General features: G+C 35.4%; 1 protein-coding gene across 2 annotated transcripts in view; it reads left to right on the forward strand.

Annotated features, from left to right (window-relative positions):
* The window catches only part of TDRD7 (tudor domain containing 7), a 63232-nt gene that overhangs the window by 11758 nt on the left and 31104 nt on the right, over window positions 1-20370 (forward strand). For both annotated transcript variants that reach the window (XM_031450059.2, XM_031450060.2), the window contains 5 exons: window positions 214-426; window positions 2752-2893; window positions 3856-4069; window positions 15744-15817; window positions 18105-18322. In XM_031450059.2, coding sequence (XP_031305919.2) covers window positions 220-426; window positions 2752-2893; window positions 3856-4069; window positions 15744-15817; window positions 18105-18322 — 855 coding nt within the window. In that variant the 5' untranslated portion in view covers window positions 214-219. The remainder of the gene's footprint in view (window positions 1-213; window positions 427-2751; window positions 2894-3855; window positions 4070-15743; window positions 15818-18104; window positions 18323-20370) is intronic.

Raw genomic sequence — 20370 nt, forward strand, 5'->3', positions numbered from 1 at the left:
CCCAAGCTAGTCTTTGTGCCTTTCTGACTTCCCTTGTGTTCTCATAGTATTCCATATTTTTTCTACCATAGCAGTTACTTCCCTATATTGAAGTAGCACAGAAAGTATTCAGTAACAATTTATGAAATAATCTAACAAGTGTAAACTCTGAAAATATATTGGAATTCACAGACTGATGAATCATTACAGTAACCTTCTGCTGTGTTCCTATAGGTGAAGATGCTGGAAGCAGATCTGGTTTCAAAAATGCTACGAGCTGTTCTGCAGTCTCATAAGAATGGAATAGCATTACCCCGGCTCCAAGGAGAGTACAGATCCTTGACTGGAGACTGGATTCCCTTCAAGCAATTAGGTTATCCCACACTAGAAGCCTATCTGAGAAGTGTGCCAGCAGTTGTCAGGATAGAGACTAGTAGATCTGGAGAGGTAAGAAGGTAATTGTGCATGTCAGAAGAGTCACACCAATCCTTAACTGCCTGTCTGGCACTTCCATTCTCATAATTAGGATAGAAGTCAAAGTGAAACATACCAGCTGAGATTGGTAGTGATAGAACAGCATCCAGAGCCTCGATTCTGATGTCTTTTATTTTACCCCCTCAGATTCTTTCCACTGTAAAAATATAATGTTAACCCTGTTAAATTAAAAAATTTTTAATTTAAAGTTTGCCCAGTTTCAATGTCTAAACAGAAAAACTGTACTGGAGGCCTTTACTGCCTAAATATCACACCCACCCATTATAAACCTGGTACAGCTGTATTTGCCTAAGTCACTAATGACCTCCTGGTTACTGAAACTGATATACACTTTTAAATTCTCATCATTTGACCTGGCTCCTAGCTATTCCTGCTGTCTGGAAGCTAGTTTAGTCCCTGATTGATTGATCAGCACTTGGGGTTGTCACAGGGCCCTCCCTACTGTTCTTGTCTTTAGTCCCTTTGTCCCTGGTCTTTTCTCACCTTCACACTTCAGTGATAGTGATCATGTTATTCTACAATTTTAAATCCTTTCATTTCTCTGGAAGAATATTTTATATATAACATGGACAATTGGGTGGTAGCAAGTACATTTTTCATTGCATATACCCTGTGACCCAGCAGTTCCACTCCTTGGTGTCTGTCCAGTGTACAGGGTGGAAGCTATGGACAAACCACCATCTAAGATAAGGCACCCACTTCCCAGAACAGTACGTTTTTCTGGGTACATTTCTACATATGTAAACACATAGAACAGGTCTGGAGTATTTCTCACCAAAATTTAGGATAGTTGTTCTCTGGGAGTGTAGGGGAGACAGTGGAAGGAGGAGAGGGGCCCGGGATTGGGAGAGTGGTCATAGAGGAGGTTCACCCAGTCTAATAAATTTTATAAGGAGATGGTATAAATTAATTAAACATTATATTAATAAAACTTTTTTCAGTGACCCTGAATTTCCCAGACAGATTTAAGCTCTCTTTTCTGTCTGCTTGGCACCTTGTAACACATCCAGTGTAACACTTGACATAATGTTTTCTGTTTAATCTCTTTGCCTCTCTTTCCTTTGTAAGTTTCTTAAGGATAAGTTTTTGGTTTTTTTTTTACCCCTAATAGCTGGTGCTTAATAAATATGTATTGAATGTATAAGTGATTAAGTGTCTGAATGAATTAATAATTTGATAATGTTTCATATAGTTATTATGTTATAGTTTACTCAACTCTTTATTCTCCTGTTCTGGACGTTTTTAATGTTTGACTATTAAAATAGGTTTAACTATTAAAATAACCCTTAATGTACATATTTGGGTATGTAACTTTTCCTTCTTTTAAGTTATATTCTTATAATATATTTTCAGTAATAGAAATACTGAGCCAAAGAATAAGAACACGTTTTGGCTTGTAGTGTGAAGCCTCATTGCTTTCCTGTCCTTAATTTCAACTTAGAATCAAAGACTTTAACACTAGATGGGGCTTTGGAGATCATCTAGTCCCAACAGTCTATATACTTTTTTCAAAAACCCTGTATATCCCACTATTTTTTAAAAAAGATAAAAAGCTAAGTTACTGTATTTTAAGTAGGTGTGGGAGGGGCCAGGGCCTCTGCTTGCCCTGTCTTGCCCTCACACCCCTGAGGCACTTCCAAGGAATCCTGTGGCTCCATTGAATGGTTTGAAAACCCCAGATTTAAGCCCCTCCCTGTTTCACAGCTGATAATACTGAGATTTTGGAGGTAAACTGATTTGCCCCAAGTCACCCAGCTAATCCATTGCAGTGGCAAGACTAGGATTTAGTGACGTTTAGGAGATAATACAAATAGCAGTTATGAGTATTTACTTTGAATTCAGATAGACAGCCTAGCTGGGTGGCTTGAGAAGTTTGCTTAACTTTCCTGAGCCTTTGTTTTCCCATGTATAAAATGGGAATAAAATATATCTCACAGATTACAATGAGTATTATATGCGAATCACAGGATTTTGGGGGCTCATTTGTTAATCCTGTAATACCTAGCGCATTTTAGATGCTTAATAAATGCGTTTAAGGAATAAATGAAATGTTCAATTTAAGAAAGGAAGATTATTCAGTGTGCTAGAGTATGCTTGATTTCTCTTGCAGAAAATATAATTTTGCTCTAACATTATCAAGGAGAGAGAGACATGAACATTTACATACAGTTTGATTTGGGATGGGTAAGCTCACAAAAATCCACTTTTAAAAATCATCCCCCAGGCACCAGTGAATCTGAGAAATGTCTCTTCTTTCACCTTGCCTCTCATAATTAGATTACCTGCTATGCCGTGGCCTGCACAGAAACTGCAAGAATTGCTCAGCTTGTGGCTCGTCAGAGGAGTTCTAAAAGGAAGACTGGGCGGCAGGTTAATTGTCAGATGAGAGTAAAGAAAACCATGCCATTTTTTCTAGAAGGTAAGATCTTTTCACATGCTCAAATTTTAAAGCCTGTCAGTGAACACATTGTCATATGGAAATATTGCTTGCATTCATGATAAACACCTTTATTTGTTAACATTCATGTATCAGGGGAGAAATCCTGAAGCTAGTATTTCCACGTGAAATAAAGTCAACATTGATAAGCATGACTTACTGAGTGAAGTAGTTACACAGTGTAAAATAACTCAGCATAGATTTTAATTAAACTTAAAATGGCAAAGTGTGGTTTTAGTCTTTATTTTGGGGGAAAGCCTCATCTAGAATGTTGGATGAACTGGGAACCTATGATTTAATATCTTATTTAGGAAATCATATCCTTTAGAATAAATCTATTTTCGGAGAAATATGAATTATATAGTACCCAAAGGTGTTGTAGGCAACTCAGCCTGTGTTTACTGAACAGTTACCTGAAGGAGCTTATAATCACTTCTAAAACTAAATTCTCAAGAAATAGTTCAATGGTAGTGTAAAAGAGTAGATACCTGAATGCCACAATGAGCACTTTAGACAGAGAAGCAGTTATTGTGAGTGAGAATGGGAGTGGAGGGTATCATGGCGAAGGGGAGACTTGAACCCAGACCTCTAATGACTGAAAGAATTTAAATCGATGGAGAAGAGCGGGGAGAACTGAATATGGCTGAGTTTGCTGCGTTTGTGAGAGTATGAGATGACTGCCCCGGAGTGCTAGCTGGTGAGCAGAGGGAGAGTGACGGGCTCGTCCTCGAGCAGATGAAGCCGCGTTTTAAAGAACCTCATCTGCTAAATAAACACCAATCTACTCCTCCTCTACTGACCAGCCCCCAGGTGGCCACCTTGTCACATTCTCACAAACTTCTGAGAATAGAGACCCACAGAAAACATCTGCACAGGGGAGTGACGTCATGAAACCAGGGTTTGGGGAAGCTAATTGATTCCGTTATATATGCCTAACTTCATAGGAAAACCAAAAGCAACCCTCAGACAACCAGGATTTTCTTCAGATTTTTCTGTCAGCAAAAAACCTAATCTACCACTGTTAAGAGACAAAGGACACTCTCTTGGAGTTAAATCTGACGCTGAAATGCCGCCTTACACATTACATGCAACTGTTGGAAATGAAGTGTTCAAAGATGTTCCAGTGCAGAAGCATGTGACCATGTCTACCAACAACAGGTATTTGGGCTTTGTCTGGCTAAAAGGAGAAGTTTATTAAAAATCTGTGTTCAGGGTAAGAAGGGAATACTTTCTATTTTGTGTAATGTTAAGTTTGCATGTTATAGAGAAATGCATCATTACTAGTTTACTTTTCCTGGCTACCTATAAATGTCATTCTCTGAATATCTCCATTTAATATTTTCTGGGCAAGGGTAGTCTCTCCTTGTGAAATTCATTTTAAAAGCTCTCACAAATTGTTCTTAGATGCTATTTCAGCATAAATTACTTTTTTTGAAAACCTTTCTTACAATTAATTTTGTAAGCTTTAAATAAAATCTGATTGATTTGCGCACTCTACTGTGCTCTAATAATCATACCCATAATTATACATAATTATACACTCATGCATCAGAAGACTGGACTGGCAGTAATAACACAACCTTACACTCTTAGCTTGGATGCTGCCATTTGCTAGTCAGGTGAAATAAGTAATTTCATTTTGGGGGACTGTGGTATCCGCATTTGCCCAATGAAAGTGTTAACTAGGTGATATCAAGGTTCCTTTCTGGCTCCAAATGTTACAGTTTTATGAGATAATTCAGGTCAGCAAACAACAGCCTCTAGACCAAATCTGGCCCATTGCCTGTTTTTGTAAATAGAGGTTTATTGGAACACAGCCACATCCCTTTGTTTATATTTTGTCCATGGTTGCTTTCACATAGCAACTGCACAGTCAAGTAGTTTTGCAGAGACAGTATGGCCTGCAAAGCCTAAAATATGTACTACTGGACCTGCCACAGAAAAAATTTGCCAACTCCTGACATAGATGTCAGTACCACATTCTTCCATCATATTTGTACCTCTACAAAACAAATTTTGTTGTATCATATTCCTTTAAATCAATGTTCAAAAATTCCATTTTTTGTAAAAGATAGTTCCCCTCTTCCCAAGTACTCCCCCCACACTAGAATATTTAGAAAGAATTAATTTTTTTAAGTTACTTAAAACAGTACCATTTTAAAATATTTTGATATTTTTTATCAACTAACTCTTAAATATTTTTCATAATATACATTTAATGTTGTTTATGGTTAGTTATTATAATTCTAGAAAATACTTAATTAAAACTTGGATCTTGACTCAAAGCACTAATTAAGTCCAGTGTATGACTGAGGTACTGCCTGGTTGTGTGCCTAAATTCTAGGATTCTGAATTGAATCTATAAAATGACAGCAAAATCAGGCATCCTGGATTGTGGGTCCAGGGGTGCATTCTCCACCCACCTCATGTGGTGTCTTCTGCTCCTCACCTAGTAGCACTTCATGGCCCAGGTAGGTGCCTTCCATTTCTGCAAGTAGCACCAGCAGTGATTGAGTGAGAGCCCCGCTAGCACCAAGCAGCCCAAAGAGTGGACCCAAGGTGGTACTCTTTGACCTGCAGCCTAGTGTGCTCCCATCCATCCCACTTAGCAGCACCAGGCCCAGGGAAGTGCATTCACTTCTATGTATAGAACCTACTCTCAGCAACAGGTGAATGCACCAGACTAGAATAGCACCATAAGGGCCCTGAAAACTAAATTATTATTGAAATCACAGCCTACAAATGTGGGCCAGGAGATATATGATAAACCTAAACAGGGTCACTGCCTGCTAAAACAGGACATTTAAATAGAATCCACTGTCTCCTAACATATGTCCAAATGTCCAAGATACAATTTAAAAAACCAATTGTTATACTAAGAACCAGGAAAATGACAACTTGAATGAGAAAAGACAGTCAGCAGACACCAGCATTGTGATGAATCAGATGTTGGAATTATCTGACAAGAATTTTAAAGCAGCTGTTGTAAAAAAAAAAAAAAAAAAAAAAGCTTCAGTGAGCAATTGCAAATACTTTTGGGGAAAAAAAAGAAAAATAGAAAATTCATCAAAGAAAGAGAACATACCAAGGAAAACCAAACAGAACAACCAAAACAAAAATGCACTGGATGAGCTCAGTAGCAGAATGAATATGAAAGAGGAAAGAATCAATAAACTTAGAGATAGTACAATAGAAATTACCCAATCTGGACAATAGAATAAATAGACTTCAAAAGAACAAAACCAAACAAATTAACTAGCTGAGCCTTTATGGACCTGTGGGGGAAATAAGATCTAATACATGTATTATCAGAGTCTTAAAAGAAAGAGCTGAAGGAGTACTTGAAGGTCTAAAGGCTGAAAACTTCTCAAATGTAGCTAAGGCCATAAACCTACAGATTCAAGAATAGGAGATCCCATGTTGGATGAATCTAAAGAATAACACAATAAGACATATCATAATGAAACTCCTGAAAACTAAAGACAAAGAAAAATTCTTGAAAATAGTCAGAAAGAAGTGACACATCACCCATAGGGTGTCAGCTTTATTGACAGTAGATTTCTCACTCACAACCAGGGAGGAACCATGAAGGAAGGAAATGGCACATTTTTCTAGTGCTGAAAGTAAAAAAAACCTGTCAATGACAAATTCTATATCCAGGAAAAGTATACTTCAGGAATGAAATGGAAATGAAGACTTTCTCAGATGAAAGAAAACTGAGAGAATTTGTCACTAGTTGACTTATTCATAAAAAGTGACTAAAGGAAGTTCTCTTAAGAGAAAATAAATAATATTTATATAAATAATATAAAATGGTTTAGAACTTCAGAAAGGAAAGAACAGGATGGGTAAAAACAGATAAAAATAAGTGGCTTATCCTTCTTCCCATGAGTTTATTAAATTATATTAGCTTGAAGCAAAAATTATAACACCATCTGCTGAAGTGCTAATGTCTTAAGACAATTATATTTGTAAAGTAGGGAGGGCAAGGAGACCTGAATGTAAGTAAGGTTTTTACACTTGAAGTGGTAAGACATTGATACCAATAGAATAAGTTACATATATATTGGAATGCATAAAGCAACCAATAAGAAAACTATACTAAAAAACACTATAAATAAATCAGAATGGAAATTTTCTTAAGTTTAATTAACCCACAAGAGTGCAAGAAAAGAGAAATAGAATGAGAAAGGGAGAAAAAAATAGAAAACAAATAATAAAGTGCAGGCTTAAGTCCTAACATGATAATAATTACTTTAAATGTTAAAACACATGAAAAAATGTTCAAATTCATTAGCCATTAGTGAAATGCAAATTAAACCTACTGTGAAATATCACCATGACCCACCTATCAGAATAGCTAAAATAAAAAATATGATACAGTAATGATAGGGGACCTTAACACTCCACTAACATCAATGGACAGATCATCCAGACGGAAAATCAGTAAGATAATAGCGATCTTAAACAACACAATAGACCGGTGGACTTAATAGATGTCTGCAGGATATTGCATCCCAAAGCAGCAGAATATGCATTCTTTTCAAGTGCACTCAGAACGTTCTTCAGGATAGATCACATACTAGGCCACAAAGGAAGCCTCAACAAATTTAAGAGAATAGAATTTTTTTTTTTGAAAAGTACTTATGTTTTTATTTAGGAACAATCAGAAGATTTGAAATGCCATTTCAGCCCATTTCAAATTGTGCAAGCAGTTTGTCTGTAGTCCCTTGCCTTATCCAAATCCACAGATACAAAATCTAGGAAATGCACCTTTTGCATTTTAGAAATAGCAGCATCCCCACAGGGGACCTTGTGAGGCCTTGGAGACTTAGCCCAGAGAGGGCAGCAGGCAATTCCTGCCCTGGCACAGCCACAGTCCAAAGGCAGATTCTATCTTTCTGTTAAAAACATTTCCCCAGGGTGAAGAATCCCCTTCCACCCAGGCCTGGTGATGGTCACAGTGCACCTGTGCCCCTCTCTCAGTTTTTTTTCCAACCACAGTAGTATGAAACTAGAAATCAACTACAGGAAGAAAAATGGGAAAAGAACAAACACATGGAGAGTAAACAACATGCTACTAAAAACTAACTGGTCAATGAAAAAAATCAAAGAGGAAATTAGAAAATACCTTGAGACAAATGAAAATGGAAATACAACATTCCAAAATCTCTGAGATACAGCAAAAACAGTTCTGTGAAGGAAGTTTATAGTGATAAAGGCCTTCCTCAAGAAGCAAGAAAGATCTCAAATAAACAACCTAACCTTCTACTTAAAACAATAAGAAAAAGAACAACAACAACAAAAAACTCCCGAAGTCAGCAGAAAAAAAGGATATAATAAAGGTCAGAAAGGAAATAAATAGAAGAGAGATCGCAGAAACAATAGAGAAGATCAGTGAGACCAAGAACTATTTTTTGAAAAGATAAAATTGATAATAAACCTTCAGCGTGGCTCACCAAGAAGAAAAGAGAGAGGGCCCAAATAAACTAGAAGTAAAAGAGGAGAAATAATAACTGATACCACAGAGATACCAAAAAAAAAAATCATAGAATACTATGAACAGTTATATGCCAATGAATTGGACAACCTACAAGAAATGGACACATTTCTAGAAACATACAACCTGCTAAGACTGAATCAAGAAGAAACAGACAATTTGAACAGATGGATCACTAGAAGTGAAATTTAATTTGTAATAGCAAAACTCCAAGAAAACAAAGTTCAGGACTTGATGGCTTCACAGGGGAATTCTGCCAAACTCAGCCAGAACTAATACCTATCCTTCTGAAACTATTCCAGAAAATTAAAGAAGAGGAAACACTCCCATATTCATTCTATGAGGCTACCATTATCCTGATACCAAACCAGGTAAAGACACTACAGAAAATTACAGGCTAATATCTTTGATGAATATAGATGCAAAAATCCTCAACAAAACCCAATTTGACAATACATAAAAAGGATCATATACCATGATCAAGTTAGTTTTATTCCAGGGTCACAGGAATGGCTCACCATTTGCAAGTCAATCAGTGTGATACACCATATTAGCAAAAGGAAAGATAAAAAGTCACATGATCATCTCATTAGACACAGAGAAAGCATTTGACAAAATTCAGCATTTGTTCATGATAAAAACTGTCATTAAAGTGACAGTAAAGGTCGTTTACAGCATACCCACAGACAACATCATATTCAATGATAAAAAGCTGAAAGCTTTCCCGCTAAATTCAAGAACAAAAGGATGCCCGCTCTTGCCACTTCTGTTTAACATGATGTTGGAAGTCCTGACCACAGCAGTCAGACAAGAATTAGGGAAAGTATCCAAATTGGAAGGGAGGAGGTAAAACTGTCACTCTTTGCAGATAACATGATACTTTGTATAGAAAACCCTGAAGTTTCCACCCCAAAACTATTAGAACTAACAAATGAATTCAGCAAGGCTATAGGATGAAAAAGTAATATACAGAAATATATTGCATTTCTACACACTAATAATGAAATATTAGAAAAAGAAAGTAAAAAAGCAACCATATTAGAAATCACATCAAAAAGAATAAAATAGCTAGGAATAAACTTAACCATGGAGGTGAAAGATCTATACTCTGAAAATTATAAAAGATTGATGAAGGAAATTGAAGATGATACAAAGAAATGGAAAGATCCCATGCTCTTGGATTAGAAGAATTAATATTGTTAAAATGGCCATACTACTCAAAGCAATCTATATATTTAATGCAATCCCTATCAAAATACTCAGGACATTTCCCACAGAACTAGAACAAATAATACTAAAATTTATTTGGAACCATAGAAGACCCCAAAATGCCAAGGCAATCCTGAGAAAAAAGAACAAAGCTGGAGGTATAACCCTCCCAGGCTTCAGACTATATTACAAAGCTACAGTAATCAAAACAGCATGGTACCGGCACAAAAACAGATACATAGATCAATGGAACAGAATGTAGACCCCAGAAATAAATCTGCACGTCTATGGTCAGTTAATCTACAACAGAGGACGCCATGGAGAAAAGACAAGTCTCTTCAAGAAGTGGTGCTGGGGAAACTGGACACCTACATTAAAACAATGATATTAGAACATTCTCTAGCACTATATACAAAAATAAACTCAGAATAATTTAAACACCTAAACGTAGGACTTGAAACCATAAAACTCCTAGAAGAACATAGGCAGAACACTCTTTAACATAAAGTTGTAGTAATATTTGTTTGGATTTGTCTCCCAAAGCAAAAGAAATAAAAATACTATGTGTGAAATAGACAAACAATAATGGTATATTGTATAACACAGGGAATTATAGCCACTATCTTGTAACAACTTATAATAGAGTATAATCTGCAAAAATACTGAATCACCCACCATGCTGTACACCTGAAACTAACATAATATTGTAAATCAACTATACTTCAATTTTAAAAATAGTGATAGTACTGAATCTGGCAAGGATGCAGAGAAAGTGCGTCACTCATACTTTGCCGTTAGAAATACAAAGTTGTACAGCCACTCTAGAAAACAGTTGGGGAGTTTCCTTTAAGAAAGTTAAAACATGAAACTACCATATGACCCAGGAATTCCACTCTTGGACATTTATTCCAGAGAAAGGAAAACTTACGTTCACATAAAAAGCGATACACAAATGTCCATAGTAACTTTATTCACAATAGCCAAAAATGAAACCACTGAGATGTCTGTCAGTAGGTGTTCAACAAACTGAGTATATCCACACTAAAGAATACCTTTCAGCAGTGAAAAGGGAGTGAACTATTGATACATGCAACAACTCAACGGATCTCAAGGGAATTATGCTGAGTGAAAGAAACTAATCTTAAAAAGTTAGATACTATGTGATTCTATTTATATAACATTCTTGAAATGACAAAATTATAGAGATAGAGAACAGAGAAGTAGTTGCCGAGAGTTAAAAGTTGGGGAAGGGGAAAGGATGTGGCAAAAAGGGGTAGCAAGAGGGAGCATTGTAGTGATAGGACAGTTCTGGATGTTGATTGTAGTGGTGGTTACACGGACCTCTATGTGTGGTAAAATTACACAGAACTATATGCACATACATGTACATGTAAAACTGGTGAGATTTGAATAAGCTCTGAATTGTACCAATGTCAGTTGCCTGGTTTTGATACTGTACTATGCAAGATGTTACCACTGGGGGAAACTGGGCGAAGGGTACATGGGACTTCTATGGACATTTTTTTTTTTTTGGTGAATATCCATGAATTTATAAATATTTCAAAATAAAAGTTTAAAAATTGATAGCAAAAGCTGGTTTTAGTTTTGAGAATTAATATAATATATGCTTTTGTCTCTTGCCTTTCACAGTAAGAATTTTGAATTCTGTGTAGTAGAATGTCTTATACATTCTTGTACAATGATTTCTAGAATTACATACGCAGTTGTCTTCAGCTGTTTTTCTTTGTATGGATTACATTATAGACTATTTTAATTATAGTCTATTAAAGATGTTGTAAAACATCTTCATTAAATCCTTTTTTAAAGAGCATAATGACAAATTGAAAGAAATCTTTTAAGAGAAATCTAAATACCATCCAGTTGCAGAGATTATGGGCAGCCTTTCTAGTTATAAAGTCAAAGAAGTTGCTTTTATCAGAGTAGAATAGCCAAAGATTTTATTTCTAAACTTAAGAAATCTTAAGCAGTAATATTAAGTAGTGTAAGCTATTATGAGTTTAAACATTTTGGATTTACCAAATCTTTTGAGAAGCTGATGAAAGCTATAAATGATCTTCCTAGAAAAATTAATTTATGTACATATACGTGCCTCTTTGTATACTAAAACAGGAGACACATTGGCCCCAGAAGACCATTCTGAAAAATGCTGGTTAAGAACTCATGCCTGCCAGTTAACAAACTAGAAGGTTCTAGAAAAATAACACAACTGATATTCTCTAATATTGTAGGTATCAGTCTAAGTTTACCATGTGTCTACAGTAAAATAGAAAGAGGGATCAAAATTGAGGCTATATAATTGATTTGTGGTTTCTCTGGGAAAAGTTTATTTCTAAAATAATGTAGTTCATCACCATTTTATTTTGTTAAAGTGAAAAGATTATTAAAATGAGGCATTGAATATATTTATGCATTAAAACATAGATGAATATGGTGCTGAAGGCCAGGGTCGCATTAGGCCTAGAAAGAGAGAAGTTGCTGTATGTAAATTGTAGTAAGTAAGATCATGGACTTTGAATATGAATAAAGGACTGTTGGCATTAGCCAGCAGGCAGCATGATTGAAAAGGCCTCTTTCAAATATTAAGCTAAAGTAAATAAATGTAGATTTCTGAGACTTGTAGGTGTAAAACTCATGTACTAAATATTTATAGGAAGCGTTTTCTAAAATATGTTGTTCTGATTACAGAAGTACTTATGTGTACGGTGTAGAAAATTTGCAAAGTATAAAAAAGTAAGTGGAAGAAAAAAAAATCACCTCCAATCCAGACATAAATGTAAACATTTAAAAGTATCTTTCTGTCTTACATAGTTATATACATTTAAAAAAATACAAATTGAGTCATGTATTACTATCTTATAACCTGTTATAAAAGGCACTATATTGTAAACATTTTCCATATCATTAAGAACACATCTACATTATCATTTTTAGTGTCAGGGTAGTCCATTGTCCAACCACCTATTGTTGAATGTAAATGATTTTCTCTATTGTAAGCAACTCTACAGTGAACATATTTGTAGAATAGTCCTTGCATATACTCACAACTAGTTCCTTAGACTACATTGGTAGAAATAGAGCAAATAGATAGGGGATATACACACGAAGGCTTTACTAATTTGTGCTCTAAACAAATTACACCAACTAGATTCTTCTAAAAGCGTATGGGAATGATCATTTACTTGTTCCTGTGCCAACATTGGGCATCAGTTTTTATTTGGTATTCTAAAACGTGAAAAAATGTAGCTGTGTTTTCATTTCTGTTTCTTTTATTTTAATTCTTAAGAAAGTTACACTTTTTCATATGTTTATTAGCCCTTTTATGGCTTTTATGAATTACATGTCTTTATCCTTTGGTTTTTTCCTTCCTAAACTGTAAAAGTGATTTATAAATTAAGGATGTTGACCCTTTTGTCCTATAATATGTTGGCAATGTTCCCTCAGTTTATTTAATTATTATATTTTTGATGTACAAAACTTTAAAATTTTATATAGGTACATCTATTAATCTCTTCCTTTACGGCTTCTGCCTTTAGGTGTTATGCTTAGGAAAGCATTTCTACTCCAATATTATGTAAATATGTCTTCTGTTTTCTTTCAGAATTTTTATGGTTTTATTTTTTGCATTTAAATCTTTAGTTCATCTGGGATTTATTTTGTTGTATAGGTGAGAATAGGAATCTTCTTCCTGTTAGCCACATGTCCTAATATCATTTATGACGTAATCCTTTCTTTCCCAGCTGGTTTGACATGCTGTCTTCACCAATACTAAATTGTTGCAAATATATGACTCAAAGTTTCTGGGCTTTCCATTCCTGTCTATTCTTCTGCAGTGCCAAACTATTCAAATATGATAACTTTATATTAAGTGTTAATAACCTTTACTTTCTACTTCCTTCTCTCTGCCTCCTAACTTGGTTTGTGGCTTTTATCATGTGCTTTTCTTATACCTACTGCCCCTATTACAGCACTTAGTAGACTTTGTTCTTATTTATAGATTCTATCAGTGCATTAATTATCTACTGTGTAACAGATGAACAGATTTAGCAGTTTACAACACATACTTATCCCCTAGCTTCTGTGGGTTAGGCATCTAACAACCACTTAGCTGGGTCCTCTGCTTCAGAGTTTCTCATGAGGCTGCAGACAAGATATCGGCCATGGCTGGGGTCAGCGGAGCAGGAATCCACTTCCAGGCTCAGTCACATGGTTGTTGGCACATTTCATTCCTTTTGAGTTGTTCCTTAGATCTGTCTGGCTATTGGCCAAGGACTGCCTTCAGTTTCTTGCTACATAGGCCTCCCCACATGGCCATTTGCCTCATCACAGCCAGCAAGGGAGAGAGTATGCTGGCAAAGTGGAAATTAGAATCTGTTGTAATCTAATTATTTATAATCCCCTCAGCCTTGAAGTGTCCTATTGATTAGAAGCAAATTACTCAAGGTGAGGAGATTACCACAGCTGTGGATACCAGGAGGCCATCTACTAGCGGCTTACCACAGTCAGTTTTCTCAACTCTGTGTAGTTCATGAGAGTGGTGATATTTCTCTTGTTTATCATTGATCATTACTGTCTGACACAATGTCTAGCACATAATAGTAGATCCTTATTAAATATTAGTGGGATGATAATTGTGTCTCTAATAAATGACATGTTTAAATTTGGGGTTTTTTTGGGGGGAGCAGCGTAAGTATTTGTCTTTTAGGAAACAAAATAATGTCTTTCATACTTATTGTTATAAAACTGGTTTGTACCTTTGTTATCTTACTATGTTTGTTTTTCATGTGTCCCTACAGTTTTCCTTGAATATCTTCCTTTTGTTGTGTTGGCTCTGTTCTTTCCTGTGCAGTAGACCTGTCAGTGCTTGAGCCGTAGCAGTTCCTGCTGTACTTTCACTCCTCGCTCACAACACTCTGCTTTCTACTAGAGCCCTCATAGCTGACTCAAAGCACAGGAAGATTCCAGCTTACATTTTTAGGGCTCTGGTCTAAGGGAGAGGATGTCTGTCTCCCTCCCAGCTCTGCAGAAGTTAAGAGTTGGATATATGTTTTTGGCATCTTCTGTCATTATACAGATGTATTAATACACAAATGTGATGTTCTCATAATGGCAGAGCATCATATACTAAATAAGCTTTTTACTGGTAGCCTACAATCTAATAATTTCTTTTAGAATTAAAATATTTTGATGAGATGTGCTTCATTTCAAAGAATTGATCTAATTTTTAGAGTATTCCATACTATTCAAAAATTGTGAAATAGGCGTACTGTGCCACTACCACCACTCTAGTCCCATAGCCACTGCTGGGCAAGATGTAGTCACTGATTCACTCAGTCGTCCCATTTGTTCTTACCGTTTTAAACATTTACTCTGCTTTGTATGTACCAAGCACTGCCCTAGGCATTAGAAACAAAAATAATTAAGACACTTGGAATCTAGTGAGGGAGACAGAGATGAACACAAATGATTTCTGTGTACGGAGAGGGTGGGGGGTTATTTCTTTGTCCTCGTTTTTGGGAAATCTTTCTACATATATCTAGTATAATTCACATGAAAATAGTGAGGGTAGGACATGGAAAATCTGTGTTTCTAAGTATTAATTAAGGAATCCCCTTTCTGGTTTGAAATGCCACTTTTATTGTGTGCTAGGATATTATGTAAATTGAGTGTTTCTAAGCTTTCTGCTGTTTTACTTAACTGTTCAACTATTTTAAGTGTTGTACCTTTATAATACATTTCAATATCTGGTGATACAAGTCCTTCATTTCTTAGTTATATTTCAAAATTTCCTTTATGTTCAGCTGTTTATTCTTTGCATCATTTTCTTTATTTTATATTGATAATCCCCTGACTTCCAATTTCTTTTAAACTTCTGGTTAATATTAGCCATTAATATATCATCTCTGGTGAATATGAAACATGAAAGCTGATACCAGGTATTATTTTAATTTTTGCCCCTTTTTGAAATTTTTTTTCCCTTTTTGAAATATTTTAATGACTTTGCTATTCAATGCCACAGAGACTTTAAATGAAAAGTATAGCATTTAAAATTTGGTATTGGCTTTGCTATTTGAATTTTAATTTACTTCTTTTTTTATACTGTAGGTTTAGCCCAAAGGCATCCCTTCCACCACCTTTTCAGATGCATCTCTCAAGAACCTTTACTAAGGAAATGAGTGGTATGTCTTCTAAACATTGTCTTCATGATACATTACGGCTTCTGGAACCTCAGAGCCCCAAGAAAAATATCTGGTGGTGGCTTTTGACTTTTGCACTCACCTTCTCCTACTTGGAATATATTTCTCCTCCCCTCTTTCCTAATTTCTTTAAATTTTGAATTGAAGTGATGTACAGGGAAAATATTATCTTCAAGGATATCATTACTCTGACTTAAGGCCTTTCTCACAGCAGACCTATTCTGTTTTACCTCCACATGTCACCTGCAGAGATCCTTGTGTCCCTTGTCACTCACTCATTAGAGAGTAAGATTTAAAGTACGTAAATGTGGGACATCAGCTCATAAAATAGTTTCAGATACTCAGACACCATGTAAAAGCTGGTCTCCTAAACTCTGTGCAGTGACTACTGAGCATCTTAATATGAATATAAGTGATTCCTCAGGTTATAAAATCCAAAAGGGCTATTAAGAAAATGATAGGAAACATAATAAAGTCGAAGAATCTGAAGATTGGAAATGCACCCACTTACCTTGCCTCCTCCACCCAAAGTGTAAATCGTCTGCTCTTTGACCCACTCTAGGGACACTATTTTCAGAATTAGTATTTATGCTGCATGAAATTTAAATGTGATTTTAAATGATTTGCTGCTGTAAGTGTGATTCTTACTGAGTTGAAATCATTTTTTTCCATGGGAATACATTTCCAGTATTTCTGATGGAAATAAATTGAACAATTAATTGTGTTTGTATCGATCACTTTAACATATGTATTTTCTGAAAAATGGCTATTCAGTAAAGTTGTATACCCTTTAGAGGTTGTAAATTCTTTAAATTAGAGTAAGCTTTTTCTGCAGAACCAAAAGAACTTGTTTCAGGAGGATTGCAATTCACCCAGCAGCTGATTTACACACATTTATATATAACTTCTCTCTGCTAGTAGCGCGGAGTGCTTCCTTGATTTGTTAACAAAAGGTACAAAAGCTTAAATGACTGTAGTGGCCCCACAGAGCAGGTACATTTGCAAGGACTCCAACTGTGTGTCAGCTGCTGACACTCTCTTTAAGAGAGGGACTGGCCAGTTCTGAGAAATTCATCTTTTCCTTCTTCCTAGTTCTTTTATTTATCATTATTTGGCAAGAACTTTATAAATCAGCTATGCCTTTAATAGGAGATACTTGTGGACATTCTGGACCCTTCTGTTTGCTGAGCCAAACTAAGTGTCAGCAAGGCCGTGGAGGGGTAAGGCAGAGTTAGTATCCAGCTATCCTCAAGTAACAGCTCTCCCTTTGTCTTCCTGGCATCCTCAGAGGTCAGCATCCCCAAACCAGCCTATGTGTGTCTCTACCAGCTTGTTTAAAAATGAAATAAAATTATTGAATCTCACCAGAAATACTATCTTCTTAAACTATGAACGTATTTTGTTTATAGGTGGTCATTTTTAATATACCTCTAATCTGTATCCTAGTGAAATTTAGAAGAGGTTTGGAATGAGTTTCATAGTTCTTAAAATGCCAGAAATGTCAGCTATAGTGGACAATTAAATTTCTTTATTGCCTCAGAATGTTAACACAGGCATTCTAAGTTGTAAATAAAAAATAAATGTGAGTAAGAGAGCTAGCCAAAACTTTTTAAGTATTCATTTATGAAAAATAAATGATTTGGATTGGGGAAATAAAAACAAATCATTAATAATTATCTATGGACACCAGATCTATTACTTATGTTTATAAACTGAGGCTAAGATGATTATTACAGGTGGATCAACTTTTGAACTTCTGTATATTGCTATATTATTTTTTCTCATTAATAAAGGGAAAAATTGATCAAATCTTAAAACCTGGACAATTACTTTTATAAAATGTTCTTTGATTTTACTGTTAAGGCATTATCTTATGCTTTGTAGAGTATAGCTTTAAATTCAATATTACATATATGCTATTATTGTCTAAAATTTAACCTTTCTTAGTTGCAATTAGAAAATGATTGGTTAAATAATAAATTTCATTATTCTTTATGAAGCAAGATCATCCTGATGTTTAAATTAAACTATGAAGTACCCTTGTAAAATAAAGGGGCTAGGCTCCCTCTCTGGGTGGCTGTTGACCCTGGTTATTTCAGGGTTAAAACTTAGAATGAAGTTGACATCTGCCTAATCCTGCTTTCTTCCAAGTCTCTTGACCCCTACAAGCCTGAAGAATAACAAAGCCTAGAGACACAAATACTAGGTAATGGGAGTAATCTAAAGTGTTAAGCATTCTGGTTAATTCTATCATTTTTTTAATTTAAAGATAATTTAAATCAGGCTGTTGAAAAGCCAAATGTCACGCCTCCTGCCTCTTACACTTATAAAATGGATGAGGTTCAAAACCGCATAAAGGAGATACTAAACAAGCATAACAATGGCATTTGGATATCTAAGCTTCCACATTTTTACAAAGAGTTATATAAAGAAGAACTTAATCAAGGAATTTTACAACAGTTTGAACACTGGCCTCATATTTGCACGGTACGTTTCTTCTTATTCCTCCCTTCTGATGCCACCTTCCTGCCCTGCTTTCAGATTTTGAGTTGTTAGTCATAGCACCTTTTATCTGGGGAGCATGAAGCACATTGCATAATTTTGCTCCATTAACCTTTATCCCTATGATTAACACATCTCTCTCAAGGTTGAGGGCTGTGTGTGTCATAATTTCTGCTTTTATATATTTTGTTTTAAAATCATCTTTAAATGTGTTTAATATATGCTAACATATATACCATTTTGTATTGAACTGTTGCCCATAGATACTGATGGCTATGTCATTGTAATCACTTCAGCTTACCAGTAATAGAACATTTTTTGTTAGCCTCAGATTTTATATGATTGTTCCTCAGCATTTTTAAAGATATTCAGCTGAACAAATTTTACTTATTTTGTCTAATTCTTTATAGAGTACCATTTTTTAAAATTAACGTAGGGTTCACATTTTAAATTTTTACAAACTTCTTTGGAGAAAAAAATTGAAAAGTGAGCTGTTCAGTTCTCATACCTGTTCCTACTTGAGTATTTATTATAATAAAATGATGGATCAGAGTAGTTTGTTAGAAATCTTATTAATTCAGCCAGAAATAGAGACAACTGGATTCTTAAACCAAAGTAATTAATTTTCAGATATTTCTTAATGTTTTTATTTACATAGAATACATTCAACAGCATAACTGTTATAAATGGTAGGATTAACAGCGACTTGGTACTTCTAAGCTTATAAGTGCTTGGTGCTTCTAAGCTTAAATATGCATGACAGTTATTGTTTGATAGAAGGCTTTCATTTCTTTAACTTAATATGTATTTTGGCCCCTAACCCTCTTGGGCAGAATGTAGGCCATTCCCTCTTAAAAGCACCTGGCCAAAGGCAGCATGTATTTTTGTAACTACTTTTCCCTCCAGGGCACTTGACCAACTCAAGTCCCCTGGGCTTTCCAAGCAGGAGTCATCCATCCATCCATCCATCCAGCTATCTTATTTGTTCATACATCATTTATTGTGCACCTCCAGGTACCAGTCACTGCCTTGGGTGCTAAGAACAATTCAGGGCAATGTGACATGCTGATGAATATACAGTGTGAAGTGGAAATATCAAACTCTGGAAATATGGTTGTTTCCCTACTTAAAAAGTCATGAATGTTTAATGATCTTAAGAATGTTACCCCTGATTTATATTTAATGTGGGGTTGTTCTTACAGTGGGAATTCCTAATTCATTTCATTTTTACTCCTTTTCGGGAAGAGTATTCTCACTTGATTCAGGCTTAGCAGCATTGAGGACCCCCTTGGTTTCCCTAATCTTGGAATTTTTGAGGTTTCACCAGGCTGCTCAGTTTGAAGGTTCAGGGCCTGGAGCTCCTTCTTGGACAGCATATGGTTCTTTTATTTTTTAAATCCATAGACATTCATGAATGTATGTCTTCAATGAACTTAGAGCCCCTTTTACTGTCACAATAAACATATAAGTCACTATTATACTTTGATAAAGAAGTTATCTTTGGAGTAAACAATTTTAAATTAACTTCATAGACTCTTCTTAATGTATTATGTTTCTGATTATTTTATACTGCATGATAATTACTAGTATTTGTATAGCTTAATTTATAGCTTTTGGGGGGAAATTTCCATCCTTGCTAGTCTACATATCTGCAAAGCCTCGAAATTTCTCTTGCTAGGATTGCAAGTGAGAGAGTACCTGTCTCTTTGACGTTAAAATTTTATTGAAGATGGATGGTTTCCTACTAAATTTCAGGTGCACAACTGATACTTAATTTTTTGACTTCTCAGATGCATTTTTGTGGCATGATTACTTTCTGTCCAGGCAGTGAAGGGTAGAACATGAAGCAGAAACGTAATATGTCTTCCTTGTTTCTATGCTGTGCCTCAACTTCGAATAGGACTGTTGAGAAGCAATCACACTCAGTTTTTAGATACGAGAATTTGCTTGGTGAAGTATTGCGTCTAGGATGACAAAAACTGCCAGTCTTAATTATGTCTATTGACATTTTTCAAAACTGTTTTTTCTAATAG

The sequence above is a fragment of the Camelus dromedarius genome, chromosome 10 (assembly GCF_036321535.1).
Source record: "Camelus dromedarius isolate mCamDro1 chromosome 10, mCamDro1.pat, whole genome shotgun sequence".
NCBI classification, from domain to species: Eukaryota; Metazoa; Chordata; class Mammalia; order Artiodactyla; family Camelidae; genus Camelus; species Camelus dromedarius.